Below are 26361 nucleotides of genomic sequence, written 5' to 3' on the forward strand. Positions count from 1 at the left end.
TGCCAGATTTATTGGTTCATCTTCATACCAATTTATCCATTCTGATCTTCGGTTCGTGTTGATCTGCTTGTGATTATATCTTTGATTGATTGTGTGTTCCTGATCACAAGTGGAAAAATAGCCAAAGTGTTCGACTGATCAACCTCTTTAAAAGTCCTTCCGAATCTCAGTTTTAAATTCATTCAAAAACCTCTATTATGCTGAAAATTTGCACATATCAGAATATCTGGTGTCTCAGACTGGAACATCTGATTAGTTAAAACTCCCAGATTCTTTTCTAGAAATATTAGCATATCGAAACTTCCGATTTATACATCAGAACGTCCGATCTTCAATCTTTTTGGAAATTTACACGTATCAGAACCTCTAATCCTATGATCGGAACTTCCGATGTGTGGAAGTTAACAACACATTTTACCCTCGGTTAAACGTTTTCCTCCTCATTCTATCATTTTCATCGTTGCCTCTCACCTTGGCCTCGCGCTCCACCGGTGACCGAACATTCTAAGCCATTAGAACCTCCGGTTCTTCCTCCGATTTGGGTTCTCCCTCGGCCGGAGACTCCGATTCCTCTCTGGATCAATGTTCTTCTCCGGTGTGTGCTCTCCCTCAAGGTATCTTCGTCCCCTTCTAGGGTTTCTTGAAATCTTAAGTCTCTTGTGAATCCATTCGGTGGAACTACAGCATGTGGTCCTTAGATGTTGGATCTATACTCATCTCTCATAGTTGTTGGTAAAAATTGTAGAAATCTTGATTTTGGTGTTGGATTGTGAAAGTCGAAACTTCCGGTCGGGGACATCAAAATTTTCGATCCATGTCGGAACTTCCGATTAATCTAGTTGGAACTTTCGATCTTCACCGATTTCAACACTAATGTCTAGATTTTCTTCTGATCTTCTTTCACTTGATCCTAAGTCTTTACGCATACCTATCTATCTTAGGATCAGTGATGCAAGGTGGACATATTTATAAGAGGAGGATCAAAGCTAGAATATATTTATGTCAACCGGAAAGCTCAAGACAAAGAAAGAACATAAAGCAAGTAGTTGGTAGGGATAAAAATACAAATCCAGCTATGCACAAAATTGAGCAAAGCCCTCAAACTGCTAATATTGGTAGAGGTGGTTCTCTACCACCTAGAAGAGGTGGTACCTCTAGTGCTCAGGTAGAAACTGAGAAAGATGTTGAGTGGAGCCACAAGAGGAGATTGGACTCTTGAGGATGCACGTGCCTGACATAGCTAATAATCACCCAAGGCATTGCATCAGCTACAAGGGCAGATCCACTATTGTCAAGAAGCAAAGAAAATCAAATCCTTTTGAGTTTGATAGGTTCTCCACTGATAATCATTTCTGGACCTTCTTTCAGCAGGATTACTATGAGTCAGTGATTATTCCCATGAAGTATCCCACATCTTGTATGCAGTGGATTGATTGGAGCTACATGGAGAGCCAAGATAATGACATCTTTAATGAAGTAATTGCAACTTGTGAGTTTCATAATCTGAAGGGTATCATGGCATTTGAATATCCTTGGTGTAAAGAAGTGATTACCCAGTTTTATGCTACCTATTATGTCGACCATGATGCTGTGACAACTATCCATTGAATGAAAAATGGTACTTGGTACAAGATCAAATATTCAACATTTGCTAGACTTTTGAGTTTCACTGCAGATGATCGTTGCAACATCGATAAAATCCATAATGAAAATGTCATAAAGACAAAAGAGATGTAGTTCATGTATGATATGGATGAAGAATATAAGCTTGGCAAAACAAAAGGTCTTCTTCCGTTTTATGCTTATCTTAATTGGATGGTGAGGAAGACAATTGCACCTAAAGATGGAGATGCCAACATTATTCTTTCTTATACCAGGAACTTGCTTGCAAAAATGAAGGATAACACAAAGTTGGATGTGTTTAACTTCATTTGGGAGGAGATTTGCTTTACCTCTCTTGATCCTAAGAGAGGATGTGGCTATGGACCTTATATCATGTTGATGATTAAAAAAGTCACCAACCTCTCTTTTCACAAGGAAGTGAAGCACTCAAGGCTGCAAATAAAGGTGATTAAGCGTGTTCATTCCTCAACGAGTGTGGAGTCACCACCACCAGAATTGGCTTCTTTTTCCTCCACCCTTCGGATCTTAAAGTCCATCTTTTACTTATGCAAGAGTACTTCTGTGAGAGTTCAAAACGAGAGAGCTGCTAGGAAGAAGCTCACTAGGAGAGTCAAGGAGATCCACAGGCACCGGGATATTCAACCACCTTGCTCTTATGATGGTTCTGAGGTTGAGGACAGTGATGATGATGTGATAGAAGATTCTTTCAGTATAGTTCCTGCTCATGCTTCTGCTTCTGACTCCGATAGAGATGAGGACGGTGACGAGGAGGACAACGATGAGTAGACCACTATCTTAGCTTCTTTCTTCTTTTTGGTGTCTTGATGCCAAAGGGGGAGAGAAAAGCTTAATCATATCTTAGGACATCTTCGTTTCCTTTCCTTTGTTGTCAATCGGACTTGTTTTATATATTGAACGTTGTTTAATGTGTTGTAAGAACTTTATTCTGCTAGTGTGATGTAATGTGCTACTCTTCCTATAGTTATGCATGGTTATTCCTATAGTTATAGCATTTTACTTTAATTTGAGTATAGGAATGCTGTACTATTAAGAGGGATGCGGCTTGAAAGCTTTGTCATTCGATATATGTCGGAGTGTCCGACGTGTTAAAATTTTGAGTGCTCGGGAAGTTCTCTGTTGAATTGGAAGTTCAAATATTTTGTATCAGAAGTTTCGATGTTGATCGGAGTGTCTGGCGTGTTAATATTTTGAGTGCTCGGGAAGTTCCTTGTTGAATTGGAAGTTCCGATGTATTTAGTCGGAAGTTCCGATGTATGTATATTTCCAGTTTCGATTTGGGTAGAGTAAGACGTAACAGTTACTTTGAATACATCGAAAGTTCTGATCTTAAGGTCACAAGTTCTGATGTGGGCTGAAAGGGTACATAACGGCTAGTTTTTGGAGGATACCCTATAAATACCCCTTTGCCTTACCCTCTCCGAGTTGATGCTGCTTTGACAAGAAAACACTTAGCCCTAAAGTTCACCTCTCCTCTCCCTTTCCTTGTGCTACATCTTGAGAAGGGGATTTGAGTGAGAGATCTAATGAAAGTGATTTCAAGTTCATCTTTGAGCACTAGGTTTCATCTCCAAGCTTTGCTTCATGTGCATTTGTTACTCTTAGAGATTGAGATCTCCTAGACGGCTAGAAGTCATTCACGAGCCAATGATTCACTTGTGGTGCGTCGTGAGGAGTTTGTGAAGGCCAGATTCCACCTCTGAAAGGGAAGGAATACCAAGTGAAACCGAGGAGTACTTTGTGCAACCTCGCGAAGACAGGGTTGAAAGAGACCCGCCTCAAGTGCGACCGAGCCCCTCAACAGAGATGTAGGATCCCCTCATGAATCCAAACTTCCGGAACAAATTCGTTGTGTGTCCCTCTTTGGTAATTTCTTATCTCTTATGCAATTTCGAGCAATTCGTTCACTATCTTGAGTTAGACTTTGTGCTTGCTGGTTTTACTTCAAATTGAATAGCATCATACCTTGTTGCATCAAGCATTTCATAGTTTAACTTATTGTTGCTCGAAGAGCTAGCTAAGTTCATTTTTTCAGGCATATCGGAAGTTTTGATCGTATACATCGGAACTTCTGGTTTAAGTCGAAACATCTGATATTTATATCGGAATATCCAATATCTGTTTTTGCTGTGCTGTTCTGTTATAATATTTGAAAAAGCGCATATTCACCCCCTCTTGGTCGTATTTCGATCCTTCACAATGTATTGTCGTAACTAGAGTGTCTAATATGTTATAACTATACCGTTATAACTAGAGTGTCTACCATGTTGTAACTATGTTGTTCAGCATGTTGTAACTCGATTGTCTCTGAATCACAACTACAACCCAAGTTGTAAATGCAGTATAGCACAAAGCGCAACGGGATGAATACTATGTTATAACTGTATAATGATCCTAAAATTTCATCAAAATATAACCTTCATGGATCTCATTTTGTTAAACGTATTTTTTTAACAATATGCTTCAAATGGATCGAAAATCGGATATGTGACTCTTGAGATATTGCATTTTAATTATTTGAATAAAAAAATCTCCTCATACATGATGCGGTGGCTGGGTTAGATATGTACATGCCATCAACGGATTGGCTGTTTTGGTTTGTTGACTCACGGAAGGCTCAGCTAGGGCGTGCGTGGAAAGAAGCTGGTTCGGTCGGCCACAGTGCGCAGCGCAGGTATGTTCTGCGCCTATGTGTAGAATAAACATGTCATGTGTGTATATATATAGGGCAATGTTGTGAAAATTCACTAGGGACCTGCATATGGATTTTGGAAGATCAAATATATACCATACATACACGTTGTTTCGATAAAATTTTCACGGTCAATTATCATCAAATAATTCAGATGACTAAAAGAATAGTCACCTGACAGTATGCTCCTTCCCTAGATAGCTAGGAAGCTTCTCCTATATATTGCAAGCATGCAGCGCTTAATTATCTTATCTGCATTCCAGTATGACGGCTCTATTACAATCTTCAAGCATGCATGATTCCTCAAAAAATAATAATCTCCATGCATGTAGGCATGTAGCTATATATAGCTATAGAGCCTTATAGGTCTAGCTAGCTATAGGATTCTGAACACTGTTCTGATTAAATTGGAAAATGTAGCTACCTAAAGTGCTTGTTGGTGATGAAACAATCATGCATTGTCGATGCAGCTAGCTAGTCTTTGCGAACGATGATGAAGCAAGAGAATCCTTGGGAGCCTTTTCGCGTTGAGTGGAGGCGGCATGGCATATATAAATGGGTTAAGCCTCTTTTTTTTCTTTTTTCTTTTTTTAAAATAAACCAGACAGAGCTGCCGATTGCTTTTGCTGCTGATTGCTTGCTTAATAGCTTTAGCTTGCGGCCGGTTCCTCCTGTCGGTGCACAAGTACAAGCGCCAAACATTTACAGCGGATTCTAACACTGACATCTCTAAATCGTGACTCCTTTCCTGTCTCATTAATCGCACGATTAACTTTTGTTCTATTGGATCCCTTTGTTCTTACTAGGAAAGGAAATCTAGACCCTGTTTGTAATTATAACTCCATGCAATTCTTCTCGCAAAAAGAAATAAATCATGCTATTCAAGCGAGAATTGTACAATTACCTGTAAAATTCGTGTGAAATTCTGATACAATTATACCGTTTAGGTAGTCAGAGAGACCGTGCAGGTGCCCGACCTACAGGGTTTCTTGCAAGATAAGAGCTCAATTTTTTTTCAAGGAACGTCAGAATTCAATTCCACCCAACAATCTCAAAATTAATTAGCTCAGTCAAACGTAACATTTATAATAACCGAATGAAAAATATACATAGTATCTCCTGTAAAAAAATGTACTTTCGATTGCTATGGCAGTGTCTATTATAAGCGTTTTATCACGGGACCGACAGCACCGCAGGCGCTGGTCGTCCTGCATATATGCAGGATTCTTAGTGCAATTTCCTGGTTCATGACAATATATTATTAGAGGATTGTTACATGCATGCATGGTTCCATGCATCTATATTCTGATGATGCCATACCAAATCGAATCACGCATTATTATATTTTGCGCCGGCCGGCAGCTTGTTCAAAATGAGAACTAGTCCATCACCGGCACTATTCTGTCCTTCACTGTGCAACTTGCCCCCTTCCTTTGTAGAGAACTACGTATCTGTTCAAACTACGTAATCTCTATTTTTGACCGTCTATTGCTGCCCCGTTTCAAATGCAAGTGCATGGGTGAGAGCATATGTTTCTGCACTGTTGCACCGTTTCGAATGCAGAAATTTCATAGGAAACAAATTCAGAACGTAGAAACATTTTCCCCAGTTTGAAATCAACTATCTAGCATGATTCATTTGTTATTCAGCAAGTGCAAACACCCGACCATATTGACATATATACATGACACAAGGAGCACTTATACCGTTGTACTAATTAGAAGCAACACTTAACAAATTTTACAGGTGTATATTTATGTCACCACTCACTCACCAGTACACGCACTGTACAGTAGTATTAGAAGCGTACAAATGCACGTCGCATACTGTACGCGTACAGTACCGCAAGTGTACAGCAAAGTTGTTGTCAGACTACATCGATCGCTGGCCGTTCCTTAACGACAAATGGTCGTTATTAGCACGTAACCGGCGATGGCTGGTGAAACACGACAACCGAAGAAACACTATAGCATGTGTACTCGGACGACAATATATACGGTATGGCGCTAGCTGCACGTACGTACGACGATTGGCACGGGATTCGTAGGAGAAATTTGGTCGTATTTTAACATCGTTCGACAGCAAGCAAAAGGAAACATCAAAACTGAGATAGCAACGCACGCTTTTGGAAGGCACAGCTACGTTTCTACGTACGCACGTACCTACACATGTGATGTGCCTTTTTCAAAATTTAGTTTATTCGTATTCTTTTTTTTATTGGTCGCATGTGCGCGCGAAAGGTGTAGAGACGTCCACCTCCGTGACCATATGGATGGACTCTCTTCAAGAAATCTCTTTATGATTTTTCCTGAGATGTTATGATATCCGGAATACTTGGGACATATCAGGCAACCGATCGAGGCCTAATTAGTTATTCTTTCGAGAGATACATTCTAGTGTATAGGAGTAGGATGGAGGCTTATATGTGTACTTCCATCTAGCATCTAGGTATCAAATGATTGTGGTTGGAATCATGATAAGTCATTTTAATAAGTAATAACCACAAGGATTTTAATTTCATTTTACAATTTTTTTCGTTCATCGGCGAAAAGATCGAAATTCATGAAATTTCATCGAAATTTCAATTATTTTTCATCCTCCGCTCTGCATATGTTAGTGAAAAAAATTCCAGAATTAGATATTTCATTCCCCTTCGAAATTCATAAAATATTACCAAAATTTTAGTCCATGATCACCATTGTATATTTGCGAAAAAAACAGTAACCACTATAGTGTAGACGTACAATATGTGTGTTGTGCATATGAGAACAAGCATGCAAGACAAAAGACGAACTATACGACTATGTATATTGTCACTGGGTAACAGCATTGCATGGCTCACCCATTAAGACCGAGTTCTCCTAATTTAAGCTGCAAAAAGTGGATTGTACGAATAATTGTGTTCCCTACCTTCCGTAGGTACATGTGCGACCTATTCGCTCCTGTTGCATATAAACAGTTTTTAGCATATGTTCTCTCCTACTAACTTTCATCACACACACAAGGGCATTCATGCATGTACATTGGGACCACATTTACCATACGTTACTCTTGTCAGATCAGTAAAATCCTAGATGGAAGAGAGACTCTATATATCCGTGTTGTCTTTTATGTTTTCACGCACGATGATTCTGGCTAGCTCGAGTTGGAATCATTTTCTATCCCAACAAGGCATAAATTACAGTATATTAAAATAACGACGGTGATTACAACTCTTGTTTTACATTAAAAAAACTCTGTAGATTAAATAAGTTACCCAAACACAAGCTAAGGAACACATGGGCGTATATATCTTAGTCCGAAAATCCATTTTTAATTCTTTTATACTTGATTTTTACGCATTTACAATCCTTTTGTGCATTTTCACACGATAAAGCCCACCGAATAACAGACCACACAGCTAGCAAGATTCCAGAACACTCAACACATGCATCTAGCTAATTGCTAAGTACGAAAGATTAGAGGCCACACGTTCCGTCCGTGCAGTCGTGGACAGTCATACATGAGCCTTGTTGCGTCGAGGATAGGCCAAACGGATGGACCATGCCTCGTGCAGCATGTGACAACGCATCACGTACATACGAATCTTCACTGTGCACACGTACGTAGACTGGGCGCCGGCTACGAGACGATCGACTATGAGTAACCTTGTACATGTAGGTGAACTTTAAGGTATTTGTACGGGCAGGTAGCAGCAACTAACGTATACGTATCATCATGTCACATGAATCATACACAAGCTTCATCAGAAACAATTCAATTTTTTTCTGTACTAAGCATTTTGTTTTTACTGGCAATCGCATAGATGGTGATCAGGACCCCGGAGAAAAACAGGGCAGAGCAGTGCACAAGCACTAGTACATCACTACGTAGCTATTACTGCTACGATGTATTGAAGGAAAAAATTTCATATATGGATGCACACGTATAGCTTATCAAAACCGTTCATTTACGTTGAGATTTATATTAAAATAGATAAAAAAAATTTATAAGATAGATAAATAAATTGATGGATGGATGAATATTGGATGGGAGGAATAGACAATCGAGATTAGCCATGTGGGCAAAGTGAATGTGAAGTTGCATTTTTTATAGTATCAGCCACTACTTGTGCATGTATGTATGGTGGGGGTAAGAAAATTCTATACAAACCTAAAAAGATTCTCACAAGATTCTTATCTATACGGTCATTCTTCTGATTCATATCATTCTTCTCGTGCAGAAAAAAGATAAAGGATAGCACGTATCATGTTAGAGGAGAAGTCTTTGAAAGATCTGATACTGTAGAATTTCCTTTCATGGCAAGGGACCCTGGAAGGTGTGATTTCACATCGTGGGGACAGGGGATTAATTAGTCGTGTTATGGACCGGACCCCCTTAATTAATTGACTGCTTGTCAACTAGGGTCGGATTCAGCTTGGCCTAATCCCAACCATAATATTAAGCGAAAACTTAATTGATGGGATAATTGAGCGCTCCATTTCGTGTGGACTATATAGAGGAGTGTTCTATAGATAACGAGCGTCTGAGGTCATGCATCCAGTACTGCATTATTTAGTTTCGCTAACAGAGGGGGTCAAGGAAAGTGATGTCATTGTGGAAATGGGGCCTAATCTGTCTTGTCCTCCCTAATACTCCCTCCAATATATATAGAATAAGTGGTGTTTTGCCGACAAAATTTTAACCTTTTTTCGAAGAGAGAGCTTTATTAATTCTCATTATTTCAAATTGATATAACCACATCAGAGTATACTTTTGATCTTTGTATAACATAGATATATATAGCTACAAACCAAGAAATAGCAACACGATACATGGGACGCAAAAGAAGGAAAAATCTAACAAGATAGAAATGCATCCCCTCATCAGATGTTATTTTGCTTCTGCTTGAATGCGATTAGAAACGCATCCCCTCATCAGATGTTATTTTGCTTCTGCTTGAATGCGAAAACTGAACGTCATCCAAACCAAGTAAAGAACTCCCTGGCTCTAGTCTTGTACATGTCATAGTAACCAGCTCGCGATGCTCCTACCAATATAGCATAAACTACAAACAAAACCAGTATGTACAAGTAAAAATAGCTTGTAAAAAAGTAACTGTTTTCATCTTATTAAAGATAATATCATTCCTGCATAGTCATAGAGACTAACAAAATATGGTCACCACCGAAAGTATATAGAATTTCAAGTTTTTACTAACACCCCAAAGCTAATTCCCAAACTTATTTTGAACACTTCGCGGTTGGTAAAGATTTGATGTTACCTGGACTATAAACCATATAGAACGTACAAATCGGCGATCAAAGAAGAGGTGTCTAATTGTCTCATATATGTGGCAAAAGCAACAATTCTGATAATCAAGAAATTGTCTTTTATTTAGGTTATCCTTTGTTAATAGAACATCCTTGTGTAAATACCAAAAGAAAAATTTAATTTTTAATGGTAGTTTTAATTTCCACATTTGACTTGATTGGTTCATCCCCTTGCACAAAGGCTGTGTACAATGAGCTAACTGTGAACCTTCCAGATTGATTTAAGCTCTATTTAAACTCATATTGGTTCCCAGAAAAAGTGATTTGGTGAGACGTGCCATCAATTCATTCTATGCTACCAATTTTGGGCTAGTCATATCTCACATGAAGAAAAATTGGTAGGGAATGACTATATTACCTTTGCTACCGAGGCTTGCTTGTTTAGCACGATGTTATATAATGAAGGAAATTGAAATCTCAGTGGCGAGTTGTCTATCCAAATATCCTCCCAAAATCTAATTTCAGAGTCATGCTTTATGTTAGAAGTATGATATCAGAATATGATATTTTTCAGTTTCATTAGTCCAATCTAGAAGTGAAAGTCACCTGATTTTTTGTTGACATGTAAATGATGATAAATCCGATAAGGATTCTCCCTGTCAAGAACTCCTTCATTTGATGAATGAGCAATAAAGGACTCTTAAGAAACAATCAAAAGAACTTAAAAATTCAATGCACTTAATGACATTCATGCTACATTTGTTTCTAATTATGAATAATTATTGAGCAAATTCAATTTACTAAACAAGGAGCATAAAAAAACTTAACGCTAAATTTGAGTGCATTGAATCTCAATCTAAGATCCCTTTGAAGTAATCTACATTACTCTTTAATTTCAAGCCTAAGGTAGATACTTTCACTTCTTATGAGGATTTATTTGATTTATTTAGCTCATCCCTTTGCAATGAGACATACATTGAGAATGTTATTGTAGAACCATATAATGAATTCATTGCACAAAAGAATGATAAACTTAAGCAAGAAGTACAGAAGCTTAAGAAGGACTTCGCAAGATTAATGGGCAAAGAATGTGTCCAACCTTCTTAAGATAACCGTACTACCATGGTGAAGAAGTTTACGGAAGAGTCAACCGTGATATGCTTCAAATGCCATCAAGAAGATCACAAATCCTTTCAATGCAAGCAAGTTAAAAAGGAGACCAAAGAGAAGAAGATGACGAACCTCTTCAACAAAACTTTCAACCTCTACATCAAGCCCAACTACAAGGTCAAGACCAAAAGCAACCACTACAAGCTCAAGAAGAAAAATAATGACAAAGTGATTGCACACATGGTTAGGAGAAAGGACTGGAGGTGGAACCAACCCATTTGAGTGCTAAGGAAATCATCACCAATATGAAGGTGCCCCAATCAGTTTGGGTTCCAAAGAAGACTTGAAGCCCGAGACGGCCATGGGAATTTGGAGACTTAACTTATAAGATAAAGTAAAGATTTAAGCAAAGAAGCCAAGTGTACAGGATTAGTTGCATTAAGAAAGATCATGATCATCATATATTCAATTCCTCATCCAAAGGTAAAAGAAGTAATAGAGTTAGATGCAAAATCTTTCAATTATTATAGCTCACTTGCCTTGTCTAGAATTGTATGTGCATATTTCAATTTATTGCAATGCCTAGTGTAAGTTTTCATATGGTATGTTGCTTATGTTTCTCTCTTTCTTATAAGTAACCTACATGGTTTATTAGTTGTAGGTTCATTTCATAACATTAGTTTTATGATTAGTATATTTCTTGTATCATGATCTAATTTATATGGAACTCTTCTCATTATTATAAAAAACAAGTGCATATCTTTTACAAGTATTTAACATTTATATGCACATATTTAGAGGAAGTATATCCTATAGGTTATGATTTTAAGAATAACATGTGTTGCTAGATATATCTTTTGTAGTCTCATAGAGCAATCAACACATCTCTAGAGATATGCAATGCTTAAAGACTATAATTGGTATCACTGATAATTCATTTGTTTATTTAAGCTACCTCTATGTATAATATGCCTTAAACTTCTATCTTAACATATTATCTAGTTATGCATATATATCTCTCTTACATATGTATGCACACATATATTGGGAGTTTAAATCATATTATGTGAGTTTTATGAATTATGATCCATGTGCTTTCATTTCAATTGATATCATATTCTTGAAATATTATCCCTATAAATGGTATACATTCAATTGCTATTATTTCATTGGATCATGATTTATAAAGCTCTCTTCCATGTGCTCTAAAACTCTTTCTCAAGTTTAACATATGTTTATAGCCCTTTTTGACATTATTGATAAAGGGGAAGAAGTTTGACAACCAAAGAAATAGGCATGCCTAGTGGAGAATAAGCAAAATATCAATATTGACAGAGAGTGACTAATCTGCATTTGGTGTCAAAAATATGCAATGAAGAAGCTCTTGCATGGGTCGGTCAAGGAAGATAGTGACAATAGAGAAAAAGGAAGCCACAACAAAAGGGAACTAAGTGGTAAGAATGTGCATCCAAATAATATGGTAAGACTTTGTACTCTATACAATTGGTATTATTTACATTTATTATTTGCCACTTATTTTGGTTGTGTTGTCATTAATCAACAAAAGGGGGAAAATTGTAGCAAAAACGATCCTATTATGTCATAATTGTGATTTTGGTGATTAATGATAATATAATCATTGAGACTAACATGTTTATCAAGTATATACTTTAGTAGGTCTCATGAATGCAATACATAAAAAAACCACCGCAGTCGGGACAAAGATTGACTGAATTGGATAAGTTCCGGAGAAGAGAAGCCACCAGATAGTCCAGTTCAGAAGAAATTGAACTCACTGGAGCATATCTGACAACGGGGGAGAGAAGGCTAAAGATTTCACCAGATAGTCCGGTGCTCAGCAAGATGTAGCACCGAAGCTTTATCTGTAGAGAAGAGCAGAACTGAAGAAACCACTAGATAGTCCGGTGTTGATGAAAAAGGTGCACATCGGAGTATTATAGCTCGGGGCAGAAGAAGTTGAACTCATTGGAAGGTCCGGTGATCATCGGAAGATATACACTAGAGAAATTCTTGCAGAGAGAGTTGCATGTGTTGAAGATCGGAGAACAACAGACCGAAAGGTCCGGTGATGTGAAGCGAGTGCACCAAAGGCTTTACCGGAGCATTTCTTGCAGAGGCGATTCCAAGTGACAAAGAACGAAGATGAACTGACTGGATGGTCCGGTGTCAAGAGGAAGTGCACCAGAGGCTTATACCGGAGTGTTTTGCACAGAGAAGAAGTGGCACAGTTTGGCTCAAGATAACTCACCGGATTGTCTGGTGATGGAGATGAAATATACACTAGAGTATCTGGTGTTCAGGATGACTTTGAGTGGGAGTCTAATAGCTAGTTTTTAAAGATGTACTCACCGAATGATCCAGTGTTAGTACTACTATTCTCACTGGATCATCCGGTGTTAACAGCTTTTCTGAACTGTTAGAAAAATGGCTAGTTGGTGGGTTTGAGGCTATAAATACCCCTCCACTTAGTCATTTGAAGGTGTGGCATGCTGCTAGAGTTCAAATAAACATAGAGACACTTGAGAAGACATCCAAGCCACCAAAGTGCTTAAAATGATCATCCAAGGTAATTAAACATAAGATTAGTGAGTGATTAGTACTTATAGGTCTAGAGAGAGTATTGTTAGTTGATTGCTACCTAGAGAGTACCTTTGTGCATTTACTTTCCTAGAATAGTTTGCTAGGATTGACTATATATTGCAAACCTTTTAAACAGTAGAATAGACACACTAGCTAAATCTAGAGCATATTTAGATATAAGTTGATATAGCTTTATTTTATTAAGTTTTTTGAGTCAATTAGGTTAGTTTTCAAATGTCCTAATTAACCCCCCCCCCCTCTCTTAGGAGGTCACCGATCCTTTCAGATGTCATCTGTCCACGACTCGATCATGAAAAAATGATTATTCACCGGTGGTCCAAATAACTCTTTTTAATATTTAGTTATATATATTTTTTAATTGAGCATGTCCCTTAATTTTTCCTTCTTATTCTAGGAAGAAGATGTGTTATTTCCTATGTTTGTCATTTGCAATCATTTGAAAATAGCCTGTATTGTTGTCTCCTTAGAGAATATCCTTGACATTGGCAAGTTGGTATCATTTAGTCTCCTCTTTTAGAGTAGTTTAACCAATTTGTTGGTTGATTGATTATTTATGTTTATCCTACTTTCTTTTAGACATCGTAGCTCAAACTTCTTGTCAAGTTCGTCGCTTATCGTCAAGAGGTCTTTCTTCAGTTGTTTATGCATCCCACTAGTGTGTGCGGCCTAGCATTTAAGATGTTGCCTTAGTAAGCTAAGTTTGTTTGTCCATCTTTATGTTGAGTTCTATCACCTTGACAGTCGATTCAATAGCTCCTTAACCCGGTCTGCAAACCCCTCACGAGACAACCAACCCCGTTCAAACTTGAAAGGTTTGTGTCCTCTAGCTGGAATTGAGTCACCAGTATCAACCATGATAGGAGTATGGTCAGACAGTGATGTCCGCTTGAGGGCTTGGATGACTACCATGGGTATTTTAATTCCTACTTTGTAGTCGTTAGAAGTTTATCAAATTTATCAAAGGTGGGGTTATCAAGGTTGTTTGACTAGGTATATCTTCTTCCTGATAGTTTAATCTCTCTTAGATCCAAACTGTCAATCACTATGTTGAACAAGAAAGGCTACTGGTTTGTGAACCTATCATTATTTTTCTCTTGACTAAACCTTAAGATGTTGGATTCCCCGCCGATTAATACCCGATGTGGATTATCGCAGTATAAGTTAACAGCTTTTTAAAAAAACTGGATTTATACTCTGCTTGGGTTGGACCCTATACTGCTATAAGCGTCCATACGAACGCATCTAACTTTAGCATTGGGCATGTCAAAATGTTACATATAGATTTCTCTGAAAAAGAACATTCGTGTTGTTATTTTACAAGGGTTTGTGAAATTAGTAGTAAACAATTAATTACGTTTAAGTGACTTTCCATGTCCAAAACATCATCTAATTACGGTAGGGAATAAGAGCTAGTGTAACGTTGCACTCCACCAGAAGTAATTTATTAACCATTGCGGGTATAATTATAAGCAAGCATTGTTATATGCGTAATAACAAATAGGACAATGTCATTTGTGAAATTTCCTAATTTCAATTAACAGGTGGACCCTGTATTACGTGGCGAGAAGATGAGGATCTGTCGGTAGGATCTACAGATGCTAATAAAATGTTTTCTATTTCGTTCTTATATAACCAACGGTGTATTACTATTCACTCTTGTCGCACGCATGCATGCATGTGAAATAGTAGACGCATTTTTTTAAAAAAAATCAAACTTTGTATACTTTGATTAATATCTAATTAAATTATAAAAATATTTAGTATATGAAAATTATATAACTAAATTATAATTTAAAATGATTTCTTACTATATATATGTTTTGTAGCTATTAATAATATATTTGTAAGAAAATCTTAGTCAAAATATAACTTCGAAGACCGAGCTAAAAATATACGTCTAATATTTCTGAAAGGAGGGAGTAACTTATACCTAACTCATCGTAATATTTTTTTTAGTTCTTTCGAATCACCGTGTTTTGCAACTTGATAGGCTCCGGTTATCAGATTAGATATGCATGCTGCATGCCAGGGTCAGGGATCGACTTATCATTGCTAGCTGTTTGGACGTCTGACTAACTGATCAGAGTGAAAGAACAGGCAAACAAGAAAGAAATTCAGGTCGGACGCAGGCAGCTTTCACGCTACATGGATATACTACACACTGGAGAAAGTGATGTCGCATGAAAGCAAGTTCATACAATCTAATTCTTTGCAGGGGAAAAGACGAGGACGAGAGCGCGGCACGACTGCATGCATGTATCGTAGTCAGTTAATTACCCTTTTTTTAATCGGTGAGATGTCATTATAGTATGACTAATTGTACCACATTAGTTAGGAAGGCAAAGACGGAGATAAATAGTTGGGAAATCTTGGCTTAGTATATCTTCACAAGCACACTAGTTGATTAATAGGTCGCTCTACTCGCGCATTTGATCGAAAAGAAAAGGAAAATATGCATGAATGAGGATCTTGTTCGTATATTTTGTACTTTCAGTTTTCCTATCTACACAAACAAGTAACAAAACAACAACTGACGCAACAAACAGATGAGAATCCTTACCTCCAAGACTCGCTCGACGTCGACGATCCAATGTTACCTCGAACTTTCGCCAATTATGCCATTCCATCTCGATCGCACCCACATGCTCTGCAAAGAGCCATATGCGTATTGTCTTAGGATTCGCTGTTCAAATCAGAGGCACACAAATTAACACGAAATATCGATATAATTTCCGTGGACACATATCGATATACCCTAGGCCCCCTACCGTGTGGCCTATGGACAGCTAGCAACGGAAAGTGAAAACAAAAGGAGTGACAAAGACAAAGGCGACTCGCAGGGATATTCCTGTCCAGCAATATTCACTTGTTCTGACCACGAAAAACTAAGCAAATACTCTCTCTCTCCTCTCTCTCTCTCTCTATATATATACATATATACATGTTTATATATATACATACATACATACATATATACACATATATTTATTTATTAACAGGTAATTTGTAGCTAATAGCTAGCGCTAGTGCGCGTCTAGTTGGCTGGCACAGAGAGCGGCGTGGGCGTGGTCCCTTCGCTTTCGCCTCTCTTGCTCGATCCATTCCATTGATAGGTAGCCACTGACTGTCTACGCTACATGGCAGCCATGGATGGATTGGATTGGCGATTGGATGGTACCCTACCGAGGGACGGCCCATTGTCCTACACCCAAACTCTCTCTCTCTCTCTCTCTCTCTCTCTCTCTCTCTCTAGAACACAAAGGTTCGTAGGGTAAGCTTCAACGGGCCCACACTGTACTATGGATGCGTCCTGTTCTGATCTTCCATCCCTCTTGAATCCCGGCTGTACCGATCATTCGGCCATCAAAAAATTTATGGAATAAAATTTGACACCTTTCTCATAACGTTAACCCTATTATTATAAAGAAATGGACGGACTATGGATACTGTGTAAATCACTCACGATAGATCGTGTGTACCATAGAGATTAGGGAGGGGTGGGCCTCTGTTCTAGGGACCTCAGAAAAGATGCGTCCTTTGTCAAATTTGCCTTCCCCGTGATCTTCTAGTGCCAGCCTTGCTAACTGCCATGCTGCTGCCGCCTTTCTCTCACCTCTTAAGATAATGCCTCTTTGTATAGAATAATCACCTTCGACAAAACCAGAATAATGTGATGGATGATTCAGCAATCAAATCCAGTGATTTTGTACCACAGATTACATAAGTGCATCCTTGATTACCTGAGTAGGGCCATCCCATCTGGAATGAATGAGCGATTCTTCCCTGGATCATAATTCAGAGAAGAGAAAGGAACAGAGCACTGGCAGCGAAGAGAAAGGTGGGTTGTTACCTGAAAGTCCCTTTTTCCTGGCTCAACTGCAAGTCCTGCATGGAGGAAGAACTGATGGTGACATTGATTTATTTGTTGAATTCAAACAATGAAGGTTTGATAACTATAACACAATCTTCAGAAATAATATATACAATCCCCTTCACAACAGACAATGCAAGCCTCCAGAACGGATGAGATCCGTTGCATGGGGAATCAAAGGACAAAATGATCAGCTGGAAACCAGATTATAAAAATGTTCAATCAAAGCCTTTTGATTCGTGAAGCGTTTGTTTAATTGGAGATGAGTATCCGCTATCACATGGGCACATTAGGATGCCATTACAGTCGTAATCATGGAATCATGGATAAAAACTTTCTTTTATCAGACAAGCAAAGATACCAACAATAATACGTGCTTTGACTAGCTCATCGTGAATACTATACTCCAAAAAACCGTCTCCTCCAGTGGACCCTTTTTTGCACTCGAAATTTCAGAAAAGGAATCCACAGGCAATGAATTTCCCCCAGCAATGATCAGTGCCCCCCCATTGACGCTAGCGCCAGTCAATCAGACAAATCATTATTCTTGTACCTGCCCAATTATCTGTGTAATTACAGGAAGCCCAATTCTTAACTGATCGCGGACATATTCAGCGCCTGCAACATGCAGCTTCTTGTTGGAGGGAGAAGTAAAGATTTCTGATTAGAATTGCTAGCTAGCTGCCCGAGATAAACAAAAGGAAGATGCTCTCTGTCCTGGAATACGAACATCTGATGCAACCTCTTTTTCCCCAGGACCCCAACTGTGATGATTGACCGAGGCTTTTCCCAGGGAGAAGTGATCCAGTGAGTTACCTGAAAAGCAAGAGAAAAAAGGACAGCACTTAGGTCTGACACATAAAATCTTGCAGGTAGGAAGAAAATGAGGTGCACATGCACACACGAAGAGAAGCTAACAAAACGAGTTTTAATTAGCAACAGAAGAAAGGTGGACAACTATTCCTAACTGTGTGCTTTGCACTGCATGGAACACCCGTGACGTAGAAGTAGCTGCAGAAAAGAAGAAAAAAAAGGTTTCTAGTAATAGTGATGCACTGGCTGCTCTAGGTCACAGTCATTCACCATGGGAGCAAGAGCATCAATCCATTTCGTAATAATGTAAACGCAAGTTTCACTTTCACTGGCTTGTACCCAAAGAAATACACCGGGCATGCGATTTGGGATGAAAGGAAATGGGGAAGAGCTAAACCTCCCCTCCCACAACCACCACCACCTTTAAAAGAAGGTGCTAAAGGGCTGTCCTGCAAAGAAAAGGAGAGGAATGCCCCCTAACCTTTCCTTGCTTTCCACTGAATTCTCCTATCTGCTACCATACAGTTGCTCAACTCTGGTCTCAGCTGCAGCCCAATCATTCACCGGTATATAAGTCACTACACCCTCTGCAGTTTCTATCCCTCCAGCCATCAATCCTTGAAGAAGCTTTGTGCTACCGGAGAAGGTGTTGGCTGGGCACAATTGCAGGCTACATACATTCCACAAACCTGTCAGCTCCACGAAATTGGTGCTCTCAGGGTCTGCATTGCACTGCGATGGGGAGGCATTCTTGCTGCTACAAGCAGAAGTTGAGAAAGGGGCTCTGGTCCCCTGAGGAGGATGAGAAACTCATGAATCACATAACAAAACATGGCCATGGCTGCTGGAGCTCTGTCCCTAAACTCGCGGGTATGTACAAAGAAATCTTCTGCACTTGGTTCTTTTCAATTACCAGCTCTCAATTCTTTCCTTCTCTTCTTCTGCAATTTGCTCTTTCCCATTACCAACTCCAATTCTTTCATTTTCTCTACACCATGAAATTTCTCTCAGTCAGTCCAATTATCTAAAATAAACCTGACGAATTGTTGCAGGGCTCCAAAGGTGCGGAAAGAGCTGCAGGCTCAGGTGGATAAACTATCTGAGGCCAGACCTCAAGAGGGGGGCGTTCTCTCAGGAGGAGGAAGGCCTCATCATTGAGCTGCATGCTGTCCTTGGGAACAGGTAAATTTAAGCCTCATAAGCAGTATCATAATTCATGACTGAATAACCGCAAAGCAACACTTGGCAATTTAACTAATATTAGCCCTTCCGTTTTCCATGAGAAGGTGGTCTCAAATTGCAGCACAGCTTCCTGGGAGGACTGACAACGAGATCAAGAATCTATGGAACTCGTGCATCAAGAAGAAGCTGAGGCAGAAAGGCATTGATCCCAACACCCACAAGCCCCTCGCCGAGGCTGATCGCAGTGGAGCAGCTCCCACCATCAGCACCGAGAGGACCTCAGGGTCCAGTGACTTCAACCCGTCAAGTGCTGGTGCTCTGGGGAACTTGAGCCACCTCCTCAGTGAGACAGCCCAATCATCGCTGCTGCTGCCAGTGTATGACAAGAATCGCACTGAAACTCCAAACTTGGCACGCCCTAAGGTGCTACCAAAGGAGTTATTTCTGGACCAGCTTGCTGCTGGCCACGAGAGCCCGTCAACCTGCCGCTCATCAGGGCCAACGCTGTATTTCCCTTTCCAACAGCCATTAGGTTACAGCAGTGAAAGTGGCAGTGGCAACGGTGCAAATATGAATTCACTCTGGTTCAACCAGACTGACTTCAACTGCAGCACCATGTCTACTGTGATGCCACCAGTTTCACCATCGGCCCTCTCGACATCAATAGGGCTGAATCTCCCACCAGATAATACTCGACATGGAGGCACTGGCATTGGAAGTGCCCCGGTAGACTCATTCTACTGGGATGGTATTAATCCTAGCAGCAGTAGCAGTACTGGAAGCAGAGGAAGCAACAGTATGGGATTCGAGCCACAGAGCACAAGCTCAATTTTGGAGAACAGTGTGTTCCCATGGACGGACATCGGACAAGAAAAGGATACAAGAGCTCACTTAGTAGAGGAACTTAAGTGGCCTGACTTGCTCCATGGAACCTTTGCCGAAACGACCACAGCCATGCAGAACCAGAGCCAATCACTCTATGATGACGTGATCAAGGCAGAGAGCCAATTCAACATGGAAGGGATATGTGCTTCTTGGTTCCAGAATCAGCAGCCACAGCAACAGCTGCAGGCAGCACCAGACATGTATGACAAGGACTTGCAAAGAATGCAACTGTCTTTCGAGAATATCTAGGCATTATGTTCCACCATATGGAACAGAGAAGACCAGCAGAATCAGAAACTTGTAATGTTCACAGATTTGTGCACAGAACTATGCTGAATTGCTTACATAGTCGATACAGAAATCAACCTCTATAGCTGTTCCTCAGTTAAAGACCCTGCAATATCGTGGAAAGGACACCCCTGGCCTTAGAAGTGGCAGCAGAATGCATAGAAAAGTATGTTCTATAGTCTCCCTTTCTTTCTCTTGAAAATTGTTATTTTCTTTTGTACATGACAACTCAACTTTTGGATATGAGTTTGTGCTCACTCTCTGTTTATCAAATAAATATAGATAGGCATGGACAAAACTGCATGTGTCGGTAGCTCTCACAAACCATGCAAGTAGTCCCAAACTTTTCAACCGCTGCCATGCACGTCGATGCAAATTAATTATTGCATGTTGTATTTTTATTTCTTTTGAGAAATTGCCGACAGCAGCAGTTGTATATTTGTAAAGGTGGAAAATTGGAATATTGACCTCCCCTTTTCCTTTCCAGATTCTGCAGTAAACTTTTGTGTGGAGAATCCAAATCTACCCGATCGCTTTCTACTTGAATACAGGCATGGAAAAGGATTGGTTGATCTGACAGGGTCCAAAGGGGCAATCATCTTCAAAAGAAAGTAAACATATTCGGGAACAGAAAGGAGGCAACTATTTATGAATATCAACCTACCGTGTAGATTGGGCAATATATGAAGCCTCAATGTGGTGAGACTCAACATATGCTCAATTCGATCTGTGAATCATTGCTTATGTGACATAGCCATGATATGTTGTGTAAATTTAGCCTTGCAAAATCTGTAAATGGTTTGTACTTTGGATACGAGTTAAATATTCAGCTGCCAGGGGACTGAAGCCATGTTGCATGCTTCTTGGGTCTATTCCACATTGTTTGTGCAATGAGCTAGGAACAACTTTAAGGATGATGGCACAACCCCCTCAAACTAACTATGATTGAATAAGGCCAATAGAGTAAAAGAGCCTTGCTATGATTGAATAAGGCTGATGAGTAAAAGAGCCTGGTTTTTCAACATCTTCATTCAGAGGTACATTATGTAAAATGGGAGCTACAACTTTAAGCATGAGGGAATGCCTTAACTCTCAAGCTATTAGTTTTTGAATTGAGGAACCCTGCTCGCACCAGCTCCCTCTATTTATTCTCAATAACAAATCTTATCTATAAGACTAACTAATAGATCTTTATCTCTATCTAATCTGATCTGATCTCTAACAGCTAATCTTATCTCTAACTTGATGCTACAGTGCAAGCGACGCTACAGTTAGAGATAAAATTAGTCGTTAGGGATCAGATTAAATTAGTTAGAGATAAGATCTATTAGTTAGTTAGAGATAAGATTTGTTAGTTTAGATTGTTAGGGCCGGCTCCTATATAAAGGAGGGTACATCACCCATTGTAATCAAGCAAGAAGAATAGATCTAGTTCCCAATCCACAAATATGATGTCTCCCCAATCTATGGTCTAATCCCTCCCCTAGCAGCCCACGCCACCCGACTATCCTCCCGGTGGATGATTATCTAGCATGGTATAACCCCTTCAAGCTAGCAACATAATATTAGAGTATATTAAAGAACAATAGTATTATCAAGTTATATTTAACTACAAATATAATGATATAGTTTTCATATGACTGATCCAAACAGTTTTTAAAATATTGAATTAGTTTAGAAAGTTTGATCACATATAGTCTAAAACATCTAAATAAGAACGAAGGATTACAATGCTAAATCAAGCAAACAGCTACTGGAGACTGAGTTAACAAAAAAAGAAGGAAAAAAAATTGTGTTGCTCCTACTGATGTACAATTGTGGGACCATGTCATCGGCTCAGCTAGATTGTTAATTGATTTTGCTTGGCTTTTCTGGTGGGCTTCTTTCCTTATGACTAGTCAAAACTCAAACCAATATCAATTCTAGGTTTATTTTTAGCATCAATTGGTTCCGAAGAAAAAAGAGATTGGTTTAGAATTTAACGGTGATCATTTTATGCCATACAACTAATGGGGAATGGCCATGCGCACGAAAAAGCTGGCATAAAGTGACCGGTCATTGGATTGTTCACAAATGCAATGAGACCAATAATGCTGATAAGGACCATTAGCACTAAAAAGGCAATTAGAGAAGCCTAACAATTATGAAATCTACTAATCTGCCAATAAGAAAAAAAAACTATTTTCTGTCTCTAGATTCTGTAAAGAACTAAAGATACATCACACTTGTCAAGAGCTTGATTATGTACCAGGATGTTTCAACTTATGTGGCGTATGCACTTTAATTTCCTTTGTTTATATCATGTGCCTGCTTGGACGCATGAACTGCATTATTGGATGTATCTGCAGGTTTCAAAAATGAACATATCAATTAAAAGGGAAGCAAAAAAGAAGTATAAAAGGGAAGTAGACGTAGCAAGCCATAAAAATAGCAACTGAGGAACGACAGTGCTCTTCCAGATGGAAAAGACATTTAATTTATATTTAATATTTAGTCTCAACATTGCCATTGCCAACAGTGGTACAATGGTGTCCAACTAACATCATCATTAGCGAGTGGAAGATAACAGAACAGAAAAAATAATATCACAAAATTAATCGAGCCACAAAAAATAAGGTAGAGTTAGAATCTGGGATATCATAGTTTTATGCTATTCAGAGGTCCGATGGAATAAAGAATATCCAAAAACCAGTTCACTGATTCCATTTGGCACAAGCCATAACACAATTGATCATGATCAAATTTACGTTAAAAAAAAAAAGAAAAAAAAGGATAAAAAAAGCACATTCGGATAAAACTGATTTGGTTTGCTAAATATGTGAACTTTAGGCAAAGGAAGAATTCAAACTCATAAGAGATCCTTTTTAGAAGAAAATCAAATATTACACAGCATTAGCAGGAAAACACAAAAGACAGGACAAAGATATATTCCTGCTTGATAACGTGCTGAAGGTTCTTCCCTCTATATGACATCAGCATGATGATAAGCATATGAAAGCACACTGGGGAAGCCTGTAGCCAAGAAAGTACTCCAATGTTAGGGGGCTGCAGCTGTCAAGTTAATTTCCGTTATTTTTAACATTCTAAACAATCAGCATTAGTCCTTTACACTTTTAGAGACAGTGCCATCAGTTGTTGACCTGCGGCTGCGCATTTGTGCCAACAGATGTCAAAGCTGGTGGACATTTTTGTACTTTGGTGATTTCTGAACAGTTACCTCCAAAATCAGCAACCATATAAGTAGCAATCTCTCCATAGTGCATAAGTACGTATGGAGCCCACAAGAACAAAGCTGTAACCATGGTCACATGAACCATGTTAGAGGGAGAAGCACAAATTTGCAGAGCTAAATCCATGTTATTAAAAAATAGGTGCAGTAAATCAAAAGGAATGACCTAAAGTCATAAAACAGAATTAAGGAGCTAAAAGAAGCAGGTAATACAGTAGGAAGCACCCTCTATCAGTACAGAGTGCCAGTGAAATGCGATACAGCCACAGGAAAGTATACTGGTTCTGAATGATTAGCTGTGTTGTTGATGTATGCTATCCTATCAAACCATGTATGACACCTTCTACATGATTTATCCCAAATTGGAGTGCCAGACAAAAAAGAGTATCAATGGATTATGGATCTGATTGCCAGAGTTAATTACCAATTCAGGTGATCAGAAAGGTTAGTGAGTGCATCCACAAATATAGAGTTTGTTGCGGTATATGATCTGGTGATATCCACTCTCTTTCATGCATTTTAAGGCACATCACACTCCACGTGACTGGTATTAAGATGAAAGCGGGCAATTAGTATATAAATTAAACAACACATCCCCCTTCTGCACGCTGAAGTCATAATCCAACAACAATAAGCAACACATTGCAGTATGCAAATGATAGTGTCTGTGCTTTGTCGGTTAAATCCTTTTCTACGGAGGTTGAGTATAGAGAATGGAAACAACTGCATACTGCAGCTAATGAGTTTCACAGGCCACAGCACGGTCTTTTATCGAGGATTTTGGCTGGCGATACCCTTTAACAAATAATTGAAATGCAATCTCATACCAACTTATATTCCGCACAAAATTGTAGTTTATAGTAGGACGTAACTAATAAATAAATTCCTTCAGTAGATGTTCAGATGATGCAGGCATCAACCATCCATAATTATGAACAATGTGAGCATCCATAAAAACTGATTGGCCAAGTATGGCTTCAGAGTTTAGACTCAGAGAAAGAGTGTGGTATTCATATCAAGTCAGCTAGCTTTCTTATCGAGTGATGTATGGCACAAGATCAGTAGTAGGCGCTAAAACAGAGGCCATTGAAATTTCTGCTTTGCTGGTTTATGCCATCCAATCAGCTGCAATCATATACACAGGAAAAAAAAATGCTCTACTGACTAAGCAATCACTGTGCCTGCAAAGAATGGTAAGTCTTTGTGATACACAGATGGGTGACATGGGTCCCAGACAGCACTAAAGCATTTTTATTTTTCCATGTAAAAGAAGATGATAGTATCGCATCACACGTACAGATGAAAACCACAGCTAGATTTGTTGGGGCTTATTCCTAGGGAATCAGGGGAGGAGCAAAGAATGGGTTGTGCCCGGGGCTGGATCGGAGTCTCAGTATCCTTTTATCCCCCTAAATTTGCTAGCGCGGGCTTCCATGGAATTTTGGGCCTAGGCTCCAGGCTGAAACCCTGGCAGCCCGGGCCCTGTCTCTGCACCTGCTTGGGAGAATTCTTACTTTTCAAGAGGTAACACAATTCTACTTGTTTATAACAACTATTTGGTTTGTTTTTCAGATATTTTATAGGGCCTGATGTTATGAACAATGGTTTGGAACGGCAAATTACATACTGACTTAATGCGTGGAGACAAAGCAAGGTGCTAGGAAAGGTGATACGAATTGCATACTGACTGCCATTCTGTTAGGATGATACAAACATGGATATCGTCATAATGTCATACTACCTCCAAGAAAATAAAAGTCAGTCTTCACTCTTCAGATATACTGTAAATAAGTTTTTATCGTGAGTAGCATTATATACAGAGTGTTTATAGCTCGCCGATACACCAGATAGCCCTGGTCCAAAAAAAATTGGATACACCAGAAAGCTCAACATCAAAACCTAATAATTTGCAGCTAAGAGTGCTTCTCGCACAGAGCTAATGGGGCAGCACTGCAATTAGCTGCAGATCTAAACGCTATGTTACTACAAGCTTGCTTCATTGTTAAACCTCAATAGGCATGAAAATTCATTTGCAAAACTTTCAGGTTTTGATCAGTGAGTAACTTCACTCAACGTATTCCACAGAAATCATGCACTCTTGCAAACACTATTCAAATGATTTTGACAAGCTAGGATTGCACAGCCTACATCCACAAACACCCGGGGAGCGGCATTCACAATCAGCATCATGGCATCAACAGGTGAGGTGATCAGGTGAGTCCATGACTCATCGCCTGAACGCTAAACCCTATCTAAGCCTGACAGTAACAAACCACCAGACATGAGCGCGATGCAGCAATCAATCCCCTGGCGTGAACCACATACCAATTGGCCCCACTGAGATCCACCGCGCCTTCACCCGGCACCACCGTTACCGCGAGAGATGCTTCGTCGGTAAGCGTAGCAGCGGCAATGCGGAATCGACCCCGCCCCCTATACGGCCAGCGCGAGCCCGTCTCCCTCCTCCGGTTGGGGAACCGCGCGGGCGGGTCGAGCGGCCGCCCCGGCGCACTGCGCCCCGCCATTGGTGCCGAAATTCGAAACGCGTGTACGAATTACCACTACACAGCACACACGCGCACGACAAAAGAGATTTAAGAGAGGGGGGTACCAACCGTTCGCTCAGGTCAAGTCGGTCGCCGGTGACTGCGGCGACGGAGGGAAGGAGGAGCGGGGAGGGGGGTGGGCACGGAGGTGATCGCGCATTCCCGCTTCGGCTCGCTTCTCTCTCCCTCTCTCTCTCTCTCTCTCTGCCTGCGTGCGCTTGGAAGTTTTC

General features: G+C 39.6%; 1 protein-coding gene and 1 long non-coding RNA gene across 3 annotated transcripts; one reads left to right on the forward strand and one right to left on the reverse strand.

Moving 5' to 3' along the window:
- Window positions 1-17421: 17421 nt before the first annotated feature.
- On the reverse strand, window positions 17422-26361 carry LOC133928404 (uncharacterized). Of its 2 annotated transcripts, none has more exons than XR_009911445.1 (3): window positions 26201-26361; window positions 22605-22698; window positions 17422-18004 (listed from the first exon to the last, which is right to left on the reverse strand). It is a non-coding gene; the product is annotated as an uncharacterized LOC133928404 (long non-coding RNA). The 2 variants fall into 2 exon arrangements; XR_009911444.1 differs by having other exon boundaries at window positions 22605-23648.
- Window positions 18444-21202, forward strand: LOC133928403 (transcription factor MYB61-like). The gene is made up of 4 exons (XM_062374723.1): window positions 18444-18871; window positions 19054-19183; window positions 19288-20522; window positions 20844-21202. Exons 1-3 carry the CDS (start codon window positions 18739-18741, stop codon window positions 20315-20317), a joined length of 1293 nt encoding a protein of 430 aa, XP_062230707.1. The 5' UTR covers window positions 18444-18738; the 3' UTR covers window positions 20318-20522; window positions 20844-21202.

Source organism: Phragmites australis, chromosome 9, assembly GCF_958298935.1.
Source record: "Phragmites australis chromosome 9, lpPhrAust1.1, whole genome shotgun sequence".
NCBI classification, from domain to species: Eukaryota; Viridiplantae; Streptophyta; class Magnoliopsida; order Poales; family Poaceae; genus Phragmites; species Phragmites australis.